At 41.7% G+C, this 21,279-nt stretch overlaps 2 protein-coding genes across 7 annotated transcripts in view; one reads left to right on the top strand and one right to left on the bottom strand.

Annotated features, from left to right (window-relative positions):
• Positions 1-44: 44 nt before the first annotated feature.
• On the bottom strand, positions 45-10,354 carry ciz1a (cdkn1a interacting zinc finger protein 1a). 2 transcript variants are annotated; one of them, XM_018662951.2, is made up of 16 exons: positions 10,208-10,354; positions 9,453-9,715; positions 8,220-8,347; positions 7,864-8,084; positions 6,761-6,878; positions 6,478-6,565; positions 6,196-6,281; positions 5,996-6,075; positions 5,578-5,784; positions 5,338-5,468; positions 5,154-5,247; positions 4,874-4,987; positions 4,610-4,759; positions 4,412-4,490; positions 4,157-4,278; positions 45-3,908 (listed from the first exon to the last, which is right to left on the bottom strand). In XM_018662951.2, the coding sequence occupies exons 2-16, from the start codon at positions 9,614-9,616 to the stop codon at positions 3,363-3,365; spliced, it is 2,328 nt and encodes a 775-aa protein (XP_018518467.1). In that variant the 5' UTR covers positions 9,617-9,715; positions 10,208-10,354; the 3' UTR covers positions 45-3,362. The 2 variants fall into 2 exon arrangements, with proteins under 2 accessions (XP_018518467.1, XP_018518466.1); XM_018662950.2 differs by having other exon boundaries at positions 6,731-6,878.
• Positions 10,355-11,409: 1,055 nt separating this feature from the next.
• The window catches only part of dnm1a (dynamin 1a), a 49,742-nt gene continuing 39,872 nt past the window's right edge, over positions 11,410-21,279 (top strand). For all 5 annotated transcript variants that reach the window (XM_018662926.2, XM_018662924.2, XM_018662927.2 and 2 more), the window contains exon 1: positions 11,410-11,876. In XM_018662926.2, the coding sequence (XP_018518442.1) occupies positions 11,716-11,876 (161 nt within the window). In that variant the 5' untranslated portion in view covers positions 11,410-11,715. The remainder of the gene's footprint in view (positions 11,877-21,279) is intronic.

Below are 21,279 nucleotides of genomic sequence, written 5' to 3' on the forward strand. Positions count from 1 at the left end.
CTGATCTGTTTGAAAAATAGTAAAAATGAAATCAGCAAAGCATGGGAATTGTCAGACATTTTAATATAAATTAAAATGACCCCCAAACAGAAAACAAACATCCAAAAATACATTAAACTTCCAGCAATTAGAAAACATCACCTGTTTGTTCATTTCAGTTTGTCAGTAGCTGAATAAAAATACAATAAGAAACATACAGCTTTGTTTGAAATTATCCTTTACATGTCCTTTTTCTCTCTCTGCTGCTTCTGCTTCAGAGCTAAAGATCATGTCTCGTTCCTTCAGACAGAGCATGATACAATACTAAGCGTGTGACCATGACTACCAGAGTTGCTACATGTGTCAGCCAGCCTTTTGTGGTTTAAATTATCCTTCTCTAACATGGAGGATGAACTGTTTCCAGAGCAACACACTAGTTGTGAAGAAGGAAGTAAAACATCCTTGTATACACATGCCTTGTGGTGGCATGTGACTGCTGAAATGCTGGAACCAAAATTATACATTTATATAGTCTATGACTGGGATAGTCCACTGGTGCTTCACATCAGAGTTGAACATTTGTAAGGATTGTTTGCTACTTTAAATACCTACAGACACTTCATGGTTTTTCCTTACAGATAATATTGGGACCTTTAGCTGAAGTGTGACTCCAACTGTTCAGTGCATTCCAACTAAAACATCTTCATTAAGAGGGAAAGAAAAAAAATCAAAGTAATTGCAAATTGGAGGCAAATAAACACAGACACCACTTTTGCTATATTTTTGTGCTGTGAATTCCCATAGGATCATTATATATCCATGGAAATATGACAGGATTTCATTTTAAATGTAGGCACACTTAACAAATGTCCATGGGAATGTGACACCAAACACAATCAGATCTATGCAAATGCTTTTATCTTTATGAATTCTGAGCTGAAAGACTGATGTGGGTTTATGAAGATGCAACCTCCAACATCCAGCCAGAAGGGAAAAAAAACAAACAAACAACTACTTTGCAGTCTTTTAAGCTTCAAGCAGCATATGTCAAGCTTTCAAATTTCAAAATAAGAGATATGTGAACGTGAGGAGTCAGCGACAGCTTATAATTTGTACTCTCTGCCTGGCTGTTAGCAGAAGCCTTTCATTTCTTGCCCCTGACATGTTGATGAAGCTGTCTGCTGCTGTAGATGCTCATTTAAGAGCTGCCTTAACATTTCAAGAATACAGGGGTTTTCTTCTGCAAATGAATGTATGCAGATGTAAAAGGTGTTTTCTTGAGCTCCTATAGGTTCAGCTGGGAGTTTTTAGATTCTTCATACAAAAAAAAACCCTATTGCTGATAGTAGGCCAATAAGAATCTGTGCTGTACTGTTACAATGAAAAGGTAACAGCTGCTGACAACTTTTTTTTGCCCCAAGCACAACATCAACCTGACCCTAAAATGTCAAAAAAAGAGAAAAAAAGATGATTAAACGCCCCGAACAAAGCTATTATCAGTTTCAAGATTGAGCGTTTCTCAGTACTCAAGCCAAAGTACCATTTTAACACTTTTAAAAAAAATAATAATCAAAAGCTGTCACCTGCGCAAACACTTAATTTGGTTACATTCTACATTTCAGCTCGCTAAAAGCGTGTGCTACGTGGTTAGCAATGTGGAAAACGTCTCCACTTAACCATCAGTCTTCTACCCCTGTAGGTTATTATAAGTTAACAATCATTCATCTAGCTCGCTAGAGAATTTGCAAAAAAAAAACAAAAAAACTGACAGTCAGCCAACCTCCTGTTCCTCCAGGACACTGCAGGGTGGGAAATTAACATTGTGGTGAGAAAATCTATCAGTCACTGCCTTTTCTTAAACACAGCCACATTTAAAAAGACTGGACACTGTAGAGGGTCAGAGGTAATTACAGTGATTGCAATACTTAGGCATGAAATGTGGGTGAATAAAAGATTTCCAGTTAAAGATGGGGAAACCTAAAAAGTGTTCTCAAGTGTTTTAGAAACTTCATGTCATACTACACCTTTTTTGTTTATGTTAATTTGTCTTTAGCTTATATTATTTTAAATCAGTCAATGTGCCCCAGTTCCAAAGTAGATACTCCTTGTAAAGACTACTACTACTACTAATTGTCACAGCAGACTGCAACAATCTCTGCAGTTAGTGTCCAAATGAGGCTTAAAGTCTACAGCTTTGTAAAGCTCAGGTTATCTAGTATTTAGTCAGTATTAAGTCAAAAACTAATTATTGAACAGTTTGGAAGTTTGACCTGCTGATGGTGCTAAAAGAAAACTAAGGTATCACCAAAGTTATTATAGTTTATCCTGCGGGGATCATTAATTCAATTTCAAGGAAATCCAATTGACAAATGTCAAGACATTTCATTGAGAAGCCAAGAAATGTGAACCTCATGGTTGTGCCAAAGGAAAAGTCATGAAGTCCAGAGGAATTATCATCTGGGGACCATGAATGTGTGTACAAATACGTACATGCTGTATTTAACTGGATAAGTGAGAATGCTGGCGGTAGAGGACAAGTCAGATTTAGCAGCAGACATCCCGAGGACCAGAAATGTCTGTAGAAAATTTCATGGCAATCCATCGATCAGCTACAGTGGTCCAGGCTGAAATATCCCAATGCAAGTCAATCTAGCTGCGACTTTGGAACACAACGTTTTAATAGTTATTTTTCGGTTACCTGGGGCATTCAAGAATCTATTTTACCTGCAATTTTATTTTCATCCACAATCTATTTTTATGTTTTGCAGCTGTGGCAGAACGGTATCCATCAAAAAACAATCAAGCTTTTTCTTTCTTTCTTTTTTTCTTTTTTTAGTAATTTGTCACTTTTACAGTGTGAACACACCTCATACTCAAAACCTAATCATATATTAGTATGTGGAACAGAACTAGACACTGCATTGTGTGTCTACTCTGGGTTTTCTAGTGGGTATTCAAAATAAGGAGCTTCTCCTTATTCAAATGGATGAATGGAGAAGGTTTGTTTTGGACTAGATGTTTATACTTTATAATTCTTATCTTCTTCTTATCTTATTCTGTAATTTAATAAATAACCTATTCAAGAACATAATTATCTCACTGGGAGCCAACATTAAGAGGCTTACCCACTATCAATACACTTAATAACTGTGAGGTGTTAATTTCCCACCCTGGGAGAGCAATTCACATGACAAGTCATGTTCAGCTACAATGTACTGTCTTCCTATTTGTCAGTTTGTGTTTAATCCAGACTTTCCAACATGAAGAGAGGCTGGGCTGTTCATTTCTTGGTCGCTCTTTTGTGAAAGCACCTCTTCAAACTCTGACATATCCTGTGCTGAGGTCGCATCAGGTTTCTTGTCTTTCCACAACGCATCTGTGACTCAGCGTCTGTTCGTGGCCCTCCCTGACCTGCGTTTGGGCGTGGTTTTTGCCTTTCCTGTGCTGTTCTTTTTCCCTGTGACAGCAGGAGCTTCCCTCTCTTCCTCCTCCTCTTCATTAAAATCCTCTGCAGCAGCTGCCGGTTCAGAGTCTGGCTCTTCTCTGCTGCCAGCAGGCAGCTCAATGGGACTCTCCTGAACTACAGACGCCTGGGATGTGGTGCCTTCCTCTTTGCTGTGGAGGCTGAGGTCTTGGTCTGTGCTGCCAGTGCAGGTCACTGAGGTGGTGGTGAGGTCCTGTGAGGTCAGGTCAGGTTCTGATTCTTCCTCTTGTTGCTGGTTTTCTCTCTGCACTTTCAGTCGGGTGAGTGTGATGACGGGCTGCATGGAGTTCACGTTTGTCACCAAGCCAGTGTCATCAGAGAGGGAGTTTTCATCTGACCAGTCTGTGGTGGTTCCTGTTACAGGTCTGAGGCTGTCTGTAGCTAGGGGAGATTCTCTGGAGGATTCAGTAGCTTCACCCTTTTGACTGAGCAACGCTCTGTACCTCTGAGAAAAGAAAGCAGAAAAATACTGATGACAATTCCTCAAAGTTAATACACTTGAGTTGATACAGTGAGTTATACAATCAATAAAACAAAATACATATAACTCTTAAATGACAGCAAATATTAATCACCCATTTAACTTTAAGAAGGATTCCTTTAAAGTGTAACAGTAGCAGTAGCAGTTATATAAGCTATTGCCTTTTTAGCAGTGGAAATGAGGTTAATGAAGTCAGCCAACCAAAAACCAACCTTGAGGTTCTCGAAGTGCGTCAGTGATTTGCAGTGAGTGTGCAGGGCAGGAGATTCAAAATGGTAAAACTTGTTGCAGAGCCTGCAAATAAAACCCGCAACTGGAACAAAAAAACTGGACCCTGTGGTAATGCAAGTCAGAGACGAAACTTCAGTCAAATGTGACATTTCAAAATAGTAAATCCAAATTACAAGTAAAGGCAGGAAGACAAGATGAATTCTGGCGTGAAGAATCAGGAGCTAGTCGTCACTCACCGTAGACTGTGTCAGGGTCATACTGCTCATCACTGGCCATACTCTTTAGAGTCACTTCTTTAACGGAGGACCAGCCATCCTGTACCAGCACATCACAGACACAGTAACCAACTATGTTATGATAAATGCACCAACTGTGATGTGCAACCAGTGTTATTTGAAAGCTTATTTCATTTTGATGTTGAAGTTGCGCATCACCTGTTTCTCTGAGCAGTCTTGGTCTACTTCATTCCCCTGTCTTTCCTCTCCCTCCTCCACCTCACTGCCCTCCTCCTCTTCCAAAGAAAAGCCGTCTGTGTCCATGGCAGTTAGCTTAGCCAAGGCCTCACAGCCCTCCTTTTGTTGGAGCTGACAAACAGTAATAAATAGATGGGTGAAGTGGCGACAGTGCGGCAAAGTGAATGTTTAATTTCATCTCTGCCCCTGGGAAAATAATGTGTTTAGGAGTATAAACACAGATACCTTCTCCACTTTTTGTCTGTGCTCATGGGACTGCAAGTGCTCCACAAAAATCTGGGAGGTCCTGAAGTGTTTCTTGCAGACTGTGCAGGAGGAGATGGCTGTTCTACTTGCAAGCTGACGATAGTTGGAGGGACACCAGATCAATTATTCTCATTTAAAGTAATCAGACAAGTTGTTTTAACTTTTTTTTTTTTTTTTTAACATTTTGCACTATTCAGCAGTTGAACTCAACAGTTACATTATGTGGATGTGCTTATATATAAAGTGAGCAGCTGGTTACTTTGTGCTCCTCAGTGCGACGGTGGTCCATGATGCTACTGGTGAAGTGGGTGTGACAGGTGGCACACCAACGCTTCAAGTCTGCTTTTCTCTCTCTGCAAAGAACACATACAAGTAGTACTGATCATTTTCTCTTTATAAAAACACTCTCCCTTGTTAAAGTCAAAATGGCTGACTGGACGGACCCATCTTTGTTTGCTCCCTGTAGAGACTCCTGCACTCGAGGCAGCAGCGTGACCAGACAGGCGTTGCTCATGTGTTGGATCTCCATCATCCTCTGCTGGTGGGAAACGCTGTTCATATGACTCCTGAAATTCTACAAAAAAAACACAACAGAGAGAAAAGTAAGGAGAGAAGAGTAAAACACAATCACTGTACATTTGATTTCTGCACAATACTGCTGTGTGACTGTACATTCAACCCACTTGCTGGTTGTGGCAGGTAATGCTGCAGAGGTAGCAGTAGAACTTGTTGGCGCCCTCCGCCGAACCCTCCTCCCCTTCGTCCTGGTTGCCTGGTGAACTCAAGGGGGCGTCTTTTCCCTGTGACGTCTCCTCTGGGGGTAAATGAGCCTGCTGGTCATCTTCACTCAGCCTGCCAGAGGGGGACAGGGCAGACAAACAGCTGTGCACCTACAGAGAGGTTTCACAAACCAGATGCAAAACCATGGTCAGTATCATGCAGATATAACAGACATGTAGAAGAATATGATGAATACTCCTAACTGGCATGCAGCCTAATATGAGCCACTTTTGTAACTGTGTTTGGTGATTTAGTTACATCAAAATCATTGTTCATTACGACAATATGACCCAAACATACAAAATAAAAGGCTCCTCTCACCTCATCAGCTCTGCTCTCTTCCAGCGCCTCAACAACATCTGATTCCCCCGTAGAGCCTCCTTCTTCCAGAATGATGCAATCTGGTAAGAGAAACGTACAGTAAGCATTCATCTCAGTAAACCTAAAATTCACTGCATTTAGTGTATTATTAGATTGTGTATTGGAAGCCAGCCTCGCTCCAAACCTTAAGTGTGTTTTACCTCCAGGCTGGTTGTCCTCTGTGTTGCTGTTACACTCTGAAGAAAGAACCTCCCCATCTGCATCTGCAATAGTGATAGTCTCTGGCCTGTGAGAAAGGAGAGAAAAGGCATGTGAGTTGAAGATTAGAATTCAAGAAGAGGAAGCACTGGGCACCTTTTACTTCTACCTGCTGGTCAGGTATTTTTCTTCCCTCTATGGATAAGAGCTTAAACACTGATGACGTGTGGTTAGATTTTATAGAGCCTCCTCAATCACAGCAGTTATAAAAATGGTTTCCTCACCCCTCTGTCCTCTGTTTCTTCACTGCAGGTTCTTCAAGCTGTTCCTCCAAGATCTGTGTGGGTCCATCCGCTCCTCCCACGGCACCATCTGTGGGTAGAAAATGCAAAACCAAAGTTGGAAACAAAGAATAAAAAGATTATCTACAAACACCATCAGTTCACCGTCGGTCTGCTCTAAGTATTCTTTAGTAGTTTTGTGGTTTATGGAGGCATGTTTTAATTTGCATATGATATTCAGCCCATGCTGTATCACCTTTCAGTGCTGACCAGATTGCAGCTGTACCTGTTTCAGACTTATCATCGGGTTCATTGGTACTGCTAGCTGCTGGCTGGTCGTCTGTGCTCCCTGCTGCCATCTGCTCGCTGTCTCGCTTCCTGTCTGGCTGGCGAGCTGTGGTGTCCTGCACACAGAGACAGATAACAGGATTTCAAATAAACTGTATATAAAGAAGCCAGGCTTGTTTATTAAAGTTGGCGCCAACACTGGTCCCAACTGACATGGCGCTACCTTAAAGTCTGAGACAGAGCTGAAGCTAGGCAACATGAACAAAAGAACAAATAAGAGAGGATTTTATTAGAAGTGGATACAACTGATTTTGACTTTGCATCTAAAAGTGAAAATAGCCTTATTATTCAGTTTGAATACATTAACCGTATTGCATCTTATTTTTAAATTATTTAAATTCAATCAGAGCAGTTGAAATCATTAAAGAACTTGATCTGTCTGTTTAAAGCTCAGGTTTGACCCCTTTTACCATCAATAACTGCCCTGAAAAAAACAAAACCAGTTATGCTATCAAGCATAACTACAATTAACCAGTATTTTCATTGCCCATTAATCTGCTGTTCACTGTTTTGATTCAGTGGAAAACAGAGGAAAAAACTCATCTCATTCAACATTTATATTGCGTGTTTTGATTATATTTTAGAAAGCTGGAAACAACTGATTTTTTTTTTTTTTCATTTTTGCTTTAAAAATGACTTGTATGACTTATCAATTTTCTAAGTCTTAAGTCTTTGTCGATCAACTCGTTGATTAATAAAGTCATTGTTTAAGCTCTAAAATTAAGTATTGTGTGTGTGGCTATTCTGCTATTCCACTGAACTCTACTGTTGTCATCATTTGCTGAAGTTGCAAACTTAACTAAAGACTTGATGTTTCTTTTAGTTGCTGCTGTGTGAAGCACAGAGGGAAACCCTGATTGTCTTTGAATGGGCTACATTCAAATTACCTATCATCACAGTAAGAACATTTTCACCGCCTCTGATTGAGTCAGTCATTAAATTTTAATGCGTTTGCGATTCACACAACCCTAATGGAGCAAGTGTATTAGCTGAAATCCTACACAGTGATTATAATCATTATAATGGTGCTGTTGTAATTACTGTGGTGGTGGTGGATGAGGAGGAGGAGGAAGGGACTGTGGTGGCGGTGGTATTGTTGAAGTAGCGAGCATGTGGGTGAAAAGGCCGTGCAGCTGGGAAACCCATGATGGGGGACTTGATGGCCATGCCCATGGGAACCGGCCCGAGCAGGGATGACCTGGCCCCAGCTGTGAAGAACTGACGGAACTGCTGTCCCCCCATCCCAAAGCTCCGCATGTTACCTAGACAAAAGGAGGGCAGGAAAAGATTTTACACATATCATGTATGAAAATGCTGTTTCTGATTTTAGCTACTACATGCAGGGATAGGGACTTCTGCCTTTTTCCAAATACTTGAAAATGTAATCCGTTCTGTACCCTGCATCTGCTGCATCAGTATGGCCCCTTGCAGCATGGGATTGGGGGCAATAATGGTTGTCTGGGTCGCCTGGCACAGGTTGACCATCCTGGGAGGAGGGGCTGTCTGGGGAGGCACAGGAATGGCTCTGTGTAGCAAATACACAAAAGAAAGCAAACATACCATGTTATTTCAACTGATGCAACCTTATGGAAAAAGAATTTCAGCTAAAAGATCTATTCTTGTCCACAATCAGAGCAGAGCAGCCTGCCTTCGGACTAATTTAGAATTCTATTTTACACGCACCCATCATCCTGATGTAGAACGGCAAAAACAAAATGACGGTTTGTTGACATGGACACCTGCACACAAATGTCCTCTCCAAATGCCAGCTGTTATTTCACAATTATTTGTGCTGTGCCCCCCCACAAGCTATGTGCTCTCTTGTAGCGCAACAATAAATACAAACATCAGTGGGAATACTTCAAAGAAAACAGGTGAAGACAGGGGTCTGGTGGTGCTGTACTGGCTGCTGCTTTTGCTCATCCCCAGAGTAAACAAGAGGCAACCTGAGTTTGTATGAGGATTAAAGATGTAGAACCAAACAGCTGACAGGCAACAGGCAACATGGCACAAGCCCACAGGCTACTTTGTATTACAAATCAGGTTGTATGATGGTACCAGGAGGCCTTAACAGAGGTGATGTCATCATGGTTTTTGGTTTGGGGCCAGTAATCTTGCAACAGTGTTTTATAGAATTTGCAATATATCAATATTACCTTAGGAGAAACCAGATAACAGGGGATGGCATTAGTCCAACTTTTAATGAACACTGTCTGACATCTGAGTAAGTATGTGATGACAGTGTAGCTTTGGCTGTAGTTAACAGCTTGGTCACAATATCACAGACAGCACATGAGGTATGGTAACAAGTTAACAGTGCTGCTAGAGTGGGACAGTTAATATCACTTTCTAGCTGCAGGTACTAAATCCTATGTTTACTTCAAATATAGATTTAGAACAAATCTCAGAGCCTGTGGTTGATGCTCCCTTACCAATGGACTAACGCACAGCAAATCTGAAGGAATATTTTATCAAAATTAAAATGCTGCATGCTTATAAATTTCCAGCCAACCGAAGATTGTACAGTCTGGCATGTGTTGTGACAGGGCTTCCCTCTCAGCCACCGCCAGTGGCACATTTATCACCCAGGAGGCCCTGCCTAATCCCCGGTCTCGAGTTAACGTCCTTACCGCGGTGTCTGGTGGTGGTGATGGGCGACATGATGCCCCGGCGGAGGCTGCGGCGGCGGAGGAGGCGGAGGCTGCTGCTGGAAAAGTTGCTGTAGCTGCCGCAGGTGCTGGTGAAACTGTTGCTGTTGCTGCTGCTGCTGCTGATGGATGTGTGGGTTGAACATTACGGGCTTAAATTTCCGCCGTTACTCTGTGAGTTGACGGACCCGCAGCTGTGCGAAGTGACGTGCCAATGTTTTGACAGCTCTCAAAACGTAAGATCCCTGTATCAGAGAAAAGAAAATCCGATGTGAATGTGTGCCCTGCTGTCACAACTACTCTTTGTTACAGACACGTTCAACAACAGTGCCTCCCCCTCAGACAACAGGTCGCTCTCATATTTCGCGATGACAACTAGCTAGTGTTAGCAAGTAAGCTAACAACAATTTACGTTTGTTTTGCTTTACTTGCACTATTTCTTCACTCACTTAGCAAACTTTATGAACAGAACAGCGTGTTAATTATTTGTTTTAGTAAAAGAGCGGCATGCTATTTCAAAACTAAAACAAAGTAGAAACCCTGAGTCAATAAATGACCAAGCTACACCTGCCATAAAATGAACGAAGCCACATTAGCCGCCGCTCAGTAACTGAACCCAGTCAGTTAGCTTAGCTTAGCTCTGAACTAGCAGGCTAACTCAGAGATAAACCAGCTGCGCCTCCTCAGTTATACTTTCTACATTTTACCTCAGGTTTCCTACAGCTGTTGGGACTTACTTCTCAAAGAGGGGAGTGACGGTGACTGTTGATTATCCAGCCAGAAGCATGACACACGGTAAGACAGTTGCTCCCAGCCCCGGTATAACTTGCACACAGCAGAAACATTAACCAGTCTCCTCAGTGTTGTGAAACTACTGTAACCTGTCGCCTTCTGCTGGTTGTCTGGAGAAAATATCTCATGTCTGCATAATGTTTGGAGCTTAGGATAATGTACTTTTATCTATTAAAATGACACTTTTAGTCAACAGACAGACTGAATACCACTGCCCTTCTATATTTACCAATGGTTTGTTTTTAAAGGATCAACATTTTACACTTGCCTGCTAGCGAATATGAATAATTAATGACAGTGTTACAGGAACCCGCATCTTGCACTGTGGATATTAAATACTGAAACAGAAATTTATTTACACTGAAATAAGCACTTTACAGCAATGTGACTGCATTATTGTCTACAGACATACACACACCTCTTATACAGTCTGTATTGCATATAGTATATATTGTATGGGTTGTGTCAGTTTTACAGTTTTCTAAGACAAGATAGATAGATTATTTTATATTTTATAGCTGATTATTTTCAATCAATTGATCATTTGATCTTTAAAATAAAGGAAAATGCTCATCATAGCTTAGATATTCAATTTATCAAAACGTAAAATAGTGCCAAATATTTTTCTGTTGTGATCTGATCAACTAATGGATTAATCAACAAATTGTTGCAGCTTTACTTTCCATCAACAGAGATGTTGGACAGGTGGATGCAGACCTTGATTTAAAAAAAAAAAAAAAACAGTCAGGGGATCACCAAAATCATTAGGATTTTTCTTGGGCGACCACAAATAAAATTTATTGGACCTCACATTGTGGCTCAAAACATATACTGGAAGAACAAAAGCAAAGTTTTAGAGTCCCCCCCTTGGTCTCTGTCCATGGTGCTAACAGACTCAGCACCGCTGATAGATCTGTGCATCACTCAAAATGTTTGTTTGGGCAATGACATCAAAAACTGAGTGGCAAATTCACCATCTACACCCCTCTAAATGCACTCTAACTTTAGAGTCTCATAAATGTACTAACTTCCTGTAAACTGTAAACAGCACAGTTTGACAGGCGGCACAGTGAAAGTACACCAGTGTCTCCACCGAGCGGTGTGTCTGGAGAACTGCAGGGATCTCTCTCTCCTGAGGAAAATACAAGAGATCATCCCCCTCCTCCTCCTCCTCCTCCTCCTCCTCTTCTTCCTCCTCCTCCCCCCTGCGGTGCTTGGTGGTGGAGAAGAGAGTACGCGCTCGGCGGCGAAGGGAGAGAGTCTAGAGCTGAGGTGATCTGACCCACCGAGGAGACGCAGTCAATGTGGGAGCAAACCGAGAAGTGAACCGGTGTGAGAGCGAGGGTGGCGAGGAGGGACGAAGAGAGAGAGAGAGAGAGAGAGACAGAGAGAGAAGAGAAAATAAATCCCTCTCTGCTTTGCTTATAGATAGCCTGTCTGTTGCGCCGCAAAGATGGGGAACCGGGGAATGGAGGAATTGATTCCTCTGGTGAACCGCATGCAGGATGCCTTCTCCTCCATCGGTCAAAACGCGAACCTGGACCTCCCGCAGATCGCAGTGGTGGGCGGCCAGAGCGCGGGGAAGAGCTCGGTGCTGGAGAACTTCGTCGGGAAGTAAGTAGCTTTTCCACCGCTCCTGCTTGTGTGCACGGTGTCCTGTGCGCCCCGGTGCATCACGCAAGCGGCTGCAGCAGCTTACACTTTACACATCCTCGGTCCCCATCCCCCGCTCCCTCCCTCCCCCTCCCCCGCTTCTCTGGCAGGTTTAAATCCAGCACACAGGCTTCAGTGAGATCCTATGGGTGTTACTGAACCGTCCAAATATTGCACATTTCACCAGTTGTATCGTTTTATCTGTCTCTGCGTTCATGCACACAGCACGAAGGCAAGAAGATTATTTTGTTAGGCCTACGTACAGTAAATCCCTAGTGAGGTTCATCTGTTAACTACAACATGATGCGTTCAGGGAAACACGAATTCCTGTTAAATGACTCGGTATTTAAGAAGATAGGCCATTTCTGGTTATGAGGGATGTAAAGAAATGTTCAAAACCTCCTGTTTCCTGTGTCAAAATGACACCAGGTTGTATCAGTGTATCAGTATAAATCCAGTGACAGAGATCTGTGTCAGAGGCAGGGGCTGTTTGGCTGCTGACTTCCTGTTACAGGCAGCCTGCTGGATGTGTTGTTGTTTCTGTGTCAGGGCTACAATTTTGTGTTCCACAGGCTGTTTAATCCTGAGCAGGCACGGGTGCAAAATGTTGCTTGCTATGTGTGTGTGTGTGTGTGTGTGTGTGTGTGTGTGTGTGTGTGTGTGTGAAGAGGCTTCAGTCTTGCAAACATGCAGTTTTCTGTCTGTCAGAGCTGCTGTTTCTGATGATGACGATACAAAATAAAGTGAGGGGGAACAAATCTGCTCTGTTATGCTGCAGTATGACCTTGCAGAGAGAGCGAGAGAGAAAGAGAGAGAGAGAGAGAGAGAGAGAGAGAGAGAGAGAGAGAGAGAGTCCACCTGAGCTTTGAGCCCTTCCAGCTCAGCTCATCCATCTGTCTGCCTGTGCTTATGCTGTAAGTGAAGCTTACCTCATACAGGCGACAACATGGGTGTCGCTTGCTTGCTGTCTGTCAGCCCCAGCTCACTTGTATTTCACTTGATCACTTTTTCAAACACTTTTATTCCCCTTCTCTGTGCACAGAGTGTGTGATTCAGCAGTATTTCCTGCTTAAGCAAGGTCAGAGTGTGTGCATACTGTGGCTCCAGGCCAGCTCAGCCCCCACACTGAGCATGAGCTGGGTACATCCCACTGAACAAAAGAGAGATCCATTGGATGATTTGAGATTTGGTTTATCACTTTCTGGCAGATCTAATCAAGTGTGAACACATCTGGTGTTGTTCTCTCTTTTAGTTGTCCTTCTTTTACATTTGTTTGGCAGCGGAGACAAATAGTTCACCACATGGCCAGAGTGCTAATCCCCATCTTAACAGGTAGTAGGTGTGGCAGGCCTACTGTTTACATGGCTAATCTACACAGGATACCACTGGTAGAAGGAATATCAGTTTGGTGGTGAAAGATGTAACCTTCAAATGCCATTTATGGGGACTGAAAAGAAAGCGCCTTAGCATTGCACTCTTGTTTTATTGTCACACTCAAGAAGCAGAGCCAGAGTGATCATCAGCCACAAAGGTTTTATATAGCAAGCCCCCCTTGTGCCTCTCATGCATCAACATGGAGTGTGTTTGTTAAGCTAAGACTTGAGAGAGCTTTATTCAACTTTTCCACATATGTAGCAATACTCTCTAAGAACTGTAAACTGACTTTGACATATTAAATTGGTGGAGTTCCCCTTTAAGTTCCCCTCCAAATCAGCACTTGAATAATCTCCAGTATAAAAGATACACACATACAAACTGAAATGTCCCTTGTAGGGTGCTTCCTCTAGTAGAGGAATCAATAGATATTTTTATGAGCATCATTTCCAACACAGTGTTTTAACAGCAGCAGCTTATTATTTCTTTTTTCACGTTTTACTGCTCTCCTTGGGAGGTCTTGTTTTAATATCATTTTGTCAAAACTTCTTTTTCCAGCAATTTATACTATTGCAACAATCTCTTCTTGCCCATTAAACGGACCACGTTGCGCTGAACTCACTCAGCTGTAGTCATAGCAACAGCTTGTGTCTAATTACACAGCCTCACCCGAGGGACCTGTGGTTGAGATGAAGGAAAAACTGAAACGTTTTGAGAAAATGTTGTATCACGATGAAGCCTTTAACTGTAAAGCAGACTCGCTGCATCTTGTTGGCAGGTGTCTGTAAGGCCTGCCGTCTCTGCCATATCTTGCAGCAGTGAACAAACTGCAGATACTGTCATGTGTTAATCTATGCATTAGTCCAGCTGCAGTGACGCCACTCAGGTCCTCCTATCCTCCTCCCCTCCTCCTCCAGGCTTCCACCCCCCCAGTGACCCATTGTCTTATCAGCCCTAACCAACACACACTTACAATACGCTGTGTGTTTACATGTCACAACGCTTCTTTTCTCCATCTCTATCTTCCCCTCCCTGTCTCTTACTGAGACATTCACGTTGCAGCCTCTCAGAAAGTCATTTAACACCATTTTCGATTAGTCTGGTGATCCTTTTGGCTGTCATTAAGCTGCTTGCCAAACCAACAGCATCATGGGTGATTTTTGGCAGCGTAGGACTGATTATTTTTCTCTCTCACAGCTCTGGTCCTGGCTTTGTTTTCCCTCGGTCTGGTTTTTCAGCTTACGGTTAGCACAGACAATCAATACCAAAGTATAGGACACTCACAAGCGGCAGACAGACATTAACATCAATTATTTCACAAGGCTTAGTGTATAAGCTGTTTAAAAGTTGTTTGGGTTTATCTGCAGGATCAAAACATGGACTTTGATGTCCTGATATTTAACCATGACACCTTTCCTCTCAGGTGGATTAGATTTTGATTGTGATGCTGTTGCATGCCTGGCAGGTGTGATTCAGGGACAAAGATAGCCAACCTCCAGGCGACAGACAAGCTGTTGAGATGTGCAGTGCTAATGGCATGGAAGAACATTTGAGAACACTAATCAAATTGATCTATTCCTCTTCATCAATTGTCCTTCACCGTTTTCTTGACCCAGCTTTTATAAGGTGTCCTTCTTGCAGAGAGAGAGTCGACTGCTCTCCTGTCCGTTTTCACTGTTCAATTTCCTGTTTACCACTACAAAGCCAAGGCAGCAAGGTTAAACTGAAGATATGATATCCTCCGTGCGTCATCAGATAATACCTTTAGCAATCAAGACACTCAGCTGTCATGAATTTATCAGTATTTTTCATTCATTATGCTCATTGGTACACTTAGACAGACAATGAGAAGATGAGATGTATTTGGCTGCATTTGTGGACCACTCCATCTTTTTTTCCTCTTTGATTGAGTAGCAGTAAATTTTAATTAAAAAACAAAATATTAGTATATTAGTGTCATAAAATGATGAAAATGGCATCAGAAGTTCACAGAGGTGTTGTCATGACATAGTCAAGAAACATCCAAATATAGAGAAATATAGGGAAAAACAGCAAATCAAACCAGTAAATGTTTGGCCTTTTCACTTGAAAACTGATGAGTGCAGATTCATTTTTTGTTGACTGACTTAATAATGTAAACATTTCATACCTGAACACACAAGCATCAAGCATCCTTCTACGTTAGCCCTGCATCTTCTGGCCGTGTCCTGCTGACCAGCCTGTGAATTGACAGTAAAGAAAACATCTCATAAATCTGAATCCGAGCACCACGCCTGGTTCCCATCTGTGTCTGTCACCCAGTCTGTGTGTTTCCTCCCTTGAGTCTCATTAGCAGAGACAAAGCAAGGAGCTTTACTGGTCTCAGCACCCAACACATGCAGAGCCAGCTGGGTGAAACCTGTTATTAGTTCAGGTGGAGGTGGGGACGTTTGGTCACATGTGGATATCTGATTAAATTTAACATTATTGCAAGTTCTAAAAGGAGGCAGAAGTTGAGTGAGTGTCACAATGAAAAGGAAAAGATGCATCAAATTAAAAGTTGCAGCCAAGTTTCTCAGAAAGTAGCTATGGTGAATCAAGTGAAAGTTACACAGTGCAGCAGGGCTGAAATGATTAGCCGGGTAATCAATTAACCGTCAATTCATCATTTTGTTTCATTGCTCAAGAAGAAATTCTTGAAAGCAAAACAAAATACTGTTTAGTTACAGCTTCTTGAGACAAGAAAAAAATGTTTTTTAAAATCAGTTAATCATGAAAATAATTGGCAAATTATTTGATAATGAACAGTTGCAGCCCCATTCTCCTTTTCAGTGAAAGCTCAGTACTGTATTTATCTTGAGTATAGGTTGACATAGGTTGTCTTTTGGCAGTTTGCAGTTCTAAAAGAAATATGTGTTGACCAATGTGTTCGACTATTCTCACTCTGAAAATCAGTCTGAAGCGTTAAAGTCAGAATTTTTATACATATTTATATTGAAACTGTGCAGAAAATGTTTTATTGAATTGATTTGAGTGAGTTTGACACTAGAAACAAAAGCTAGATGTAAAATAATGCTTTATCATGCAACATATTAATCATTTAATGTGCTGCTTAGCACAGTGTACAGCACAGTTAGTGTAGATAATGTTTACAGAAACATTGCTGATGCTCTCAGCTGTATGTTTTTGTTTTTTTGGTCTAGAATCTAGTTTCAGCACCATGGACAGCTCTTTCAAAAACAACCACATCAGCACCACGACTGCTTCTCCTAAAACACTGCACACACTGGAAATCCTGCATCACTGCCACTGAGAATTGCTTTTTATGTATAAAATTCAGATCATCACAGAAGATTGAAGGGTACCTCGGTTTACTGTGACTGTGATGGATTACAGAGGCAATCGCAGAAATTATTAGACTCTTTATGAAAAGCATTTTGAGTTACGGTGATGGATGTAAGGTCAGTTTTATGGCTGATAGAGGCATGCAGACAAGAGAGACATGAGTAGAAAGGTCACACTCTGTATGACGTTCGAGCACAGCCCAGGAGGATGTTGGTGCTGCATGGTGTGCAGCTCAGCCGACCGAAGCTCTTTGTTATCAGTGACAGCTGCTGGCACTAGCACAACCCAGGAACATAAAACTACAACGCAGATGTTTTTCTCTCTCCCCCCACACACACACACACACAGAGATTAGGTTTATGATATATAGCTGGTCTCATGTGTTACATAACACAGAGAAGGCTGGAAGCGTTGTGATGAGAAGCAGCAGCTTCACTCATGTGAAAGACAAGGACAGTATACTGAAGCTCCATTAGAGCCTTTATTCTTTTCAAATCAAACCCTAAGGAGGAGGGAGTGAATAGAGATGCAGAGAAGCACAGTGCTTTAATGATTCATACAGGATAATATGTCAGGGAAATGCTACAATCAGATAAACCACACAGCACATAAATGATATTGGATTCTCTGGGACTTGAAGCGTAATTAGATTTCAGGGGGATTTGAGTCATTTTTCAAATAAATCTGAGCTCTTGTGATAACACTATTTCACAGGTCTAATAGTTTCCCAGTGTCCTATTTAACTGTTAATTCCTGGGGAAATTTCTGGATAGGACCATAGAATTTGCTCCTAATCATAAAGAAAATGGCAGTGTTCAGTTGGTACACCTCCATTTTATTAAGTTTTTTACTCAGGAGGTCAGCTGAACATGAACAGTTTAGAATTAGACAACAGATCAGCACACAACTCATAGTTTCTGAGCCTTCTCGGATCTTTGTGCCCGTTTTTCCAATGATTCATATTCGGGCGGCAACTAATGATTATTTTCATTAATCTGAATGAATGACAATAAGAGTGCAGTTAGAGTGCAAAGCAGTTACTGAGAAACAGGAAGAGAGGACATCATTTGTTCTACTGCTACAGAGGATTACAACTAATCTGTGTTTGTCCACAGCTCACCAACAATACATTCTCCTATTGGTTCTCTGGTCTAATCTGGAATAGACCGTCCAGCATTCAGCCACCTCATTGGCCCCATCTACCACAGAGGTCGACATGAACGTGTGTATGTGTATATGTGTGTGACTGTGCACTGTTCATCACCAAAAAGCAGTCTCATCTTTCTAAGACCCAAATGATGGTGGGAAGGAAAATTGCCTGGTTGTGCTGGTTCACTGCTGTCAGGGTTGTTATTGCTGCATGCATTAGAGCAGGATTAGAAGCGGCTCAGTGTCTGACTGTGTCTGGAAATCGGAAGTGATGTGACGCACATGAAGATACTGACAGAGCAGCATGTTGAGTTTGGGTTTTTAGAATCAGTACGGTGTCTGACATGGAGCCACCATATACATTTAGAAACACAAAAGGAATCAGATTTTACATTTCCCTCTTCTTCTCACAAAGCAAATACACACATAGGCAAAAAGAGATAAATGCAAATAATACAAAGAAAACAACAATAACAAACAGGAAGAGAAAAAAGAATAAACCCACTCATCTCACCCACCCCAAACTGGTCAATTGTAGTCACTAGTATATTGAATGAAAACTGAGATTTAAGAAAATACTAATAAAAAAAAAAAATACTACAGTCAGTTGTTCTGGCTTTACTTCAGTGCAGAAAATAATGGTCCCAGGGGACAGTCACAAAAAATAAATTGTTCTTGCAACAAAGTGTGTGAGACCTGAAAATTCACACTAGCTGGCACCTACTGGACGTGTGTGTGTGTGCGCGCACGCACTACAGTAAATGACAGAGAATGAATGAATCAATGGCTAAATACACAGATCCTTGTACACCTATCCTTGTGAGGACCTGTAATTGAATCCTTAGTCCCTTAGTTCCTTAGTCCCTTAGTTCCTTAGTCCCTTAATTCAATCCCTAACCCTAAAAAGTATTATTCCCATAAAGCTGTCAGACCCCACATATATCTCAGGGTTGATTTTATATCGGCTCATTGTATCATTATTTTGCCAAATCCTGTCTGGATAGTGGATAGATAGATTTTACTGAATGAATGAATGAATGAGGTGGGTAAACATTGTTACCAGTTACACTGTTAGAGCTGAAAGTGCTTTTAGACAGACACTGACTGCTGAGTGCACTTATAGGTAAGTGCTTGCTGAAGGTATCTTGATGTAACCTTAAAATCTCTCTTTAAGTCTCCATCACTGTCTTCCTGCTGCAAAAATATCTCCATTCCTCTGCACCATCCTTGTTTGCTCCTTTTCATTTTTTTCAGCATTTAACTTCAGCCCTATCATCCGTATCTCAACTGTCTAGGGGATTGTGTCAGCGGGGCTTTTGGCAGTCACATGGGTGTGAGTGTTTTCATCTCCCCACCGCATGGGGGGATGAATGCAGGTGGAGTGTGTGTGTGGGTGGAGTGTGTGTGTGTGTGTGTGTGTGTGTGTTGGGGGGGGGGGGGGTGCTGTCACCCTCTCAGCAGGATTAGATAAAGGATGAGTGGACAGAGAAACAGGGAGAGAGGAGACTCACACTACTGTCACATCTTCCCACCTCTCCTGCCTTGTGTGTGTGTGTGTGTGTGTGTGTGTGTGTATGATTCTGTCTGTGGTTTCTCCTTGTGGTGGCACTTAGAGGGAGAGGATGAGGAGGAGTGGGGTGAGATGAAGACCTGCAGTTGAGGCCATCTGTCTCCTCAAAAAATGCATCCAAGTGGGAGAAAGGGACAGCCACACACACACACACTGGCAGGCAGGCAGACCAGCAGATGGACAGACAAACGTAAAGGCCAACAGAGAGCAGGGTTCCCTTTGTTGAACAAGACTGCAGTATAACAACAAACATTGGAACAATCCTCACAAATGAAGCTTCCTGTTGCTGCTCTTTCCAGAGAAGCAGGTGTTGGTGATAAGCAAACATTAGCTTCACTGTGACATATATGTATTTTCAGCCCCGTGTTTGTCATATTCTCCCTCATGCATTAAGCGACATACTGCAGGTTGGAAAAGGATTTATATAGACTGATCTGTAAAACTCAGCAACCTGTAGTTTTATAAGATTATAACTCACTTCAGTCATAATCTTGTGTCACATTAATGAAATTTGTGGTTTTCGATCAACTGAATGGCCTTTTATTCTGTTTTTGCTGGATATTACTTATGGACTTAGGTTAAACAGCAATTTAGAATATAACACAGATGAAGGTATGGGTTAAAGGTGCTATATGTAGGTTTTTGCTATCACGACAAAGCCAGTGTTAGCATCAACAGCTGTTTACTTAACCAGTCTAGAAGAAATGTTGCAAGTTTGTTAAAGCCACCGCAGAATGTGCATGTTCAGTGCTGTTACACCCAAATATTCAACACTCAGACAGACTAAATGGATAATAGTATATAGTACAGGCAAAGAGTGGTGGTTAAACATGGTCCTCTCATGTTTAACATCTAATGGCTGAATTTGTTTTCCTTTTGTCAGGTCATGATTTTGAGAGAAAGGAGCTTGGCCCTGATTAACTCTCAGCTCATGACTCATGTATCCAAACTGCCTCAGGCTTTGCTTCAGGTTCAAACAGAGTCCTTGCCTATTTCTTATTCATGTTCAGATCAGCTGATTACTGTTGAGTTCTCGCATCAGATACTGAATATTTTATCTCAGTGCTGTGTAATTAAAAAACATTTTAAACTGCCTCGGTCTTTAGATTATAACTCATTACAGAAAACTGCTTGCTTTAATTACAATTCTGTCACCAAGCTGTAAGCCACAAATATGCTTGAGTTGTAGCTGTATGATGACTGAAAACTGCAGTATGGGTGCCTAACAGCCTCTTGTTGTTGCTGCTGTAAACACAAACACACACACTCGCATAGATACACACCACACATCACTGAACTGTGGCGTCAGCTGGTTGAGGAGCACACGCTGCCGGTGGCGAGTCGACGCTGATGTTGCATAAGCAGCTGAATACCCCCCAAAGAAATAAGTGTCTTGTATATAAGATAGCATAAAAAATCATGTTGGCAGGGAGTCATCTGTACAAACACATGCTCTCCAAAACACACACTTCACACCTCTGACACACCAGGACAGTATTTTATTTCATAACACATACACACAAATCCTCCCATTATTTCTGATAATTCAAATGTCAAATTGCTAAGGGAACATTGTAAATGATACAACGCTGGCACACATCAGAAATTTAGAAGGAGAAACTAAATGCAAATGGCCTCATGAGTTCAGTTTAGTAGCTCTTTACTGTTTTTATTTGCCTGTGAACCATTAGTGTTACTGAGCTGTGAAAGTGTTCTGCTGTACTGTTTGGTGATTTTTCCATCTTGCTGCTGCTGATGAAATGAACATTCTCCTTTTAATGACAAACATTAAGACACAGTTAAAGCTGGTGAACAGTTGTTAACTTTCAAACTCAATGTCAGGGTTTAGATTTTACATTTTACATTTTTAAATCATCTGTATAAATGTTATATCAGTTTGTTACAGTTTGAGTTTTATTGATAGAGCAAGCAAATTATCCTTTTTCC

The sequence above is a fragment of the Lates calcarifer genome, linkage group LG9 (assembly GCF_001640805.2).
Source record: "Lates calcarifer isolate ASB-BC8 linkage group LG9, TLL_Latcal_v3, whole genome shotgun sequence".
Lineage (NCBI taxonomy): Eukaryota > Metazoa > Chordata > Actinopteri > Centropomidae > Lates > Lates calcarifer.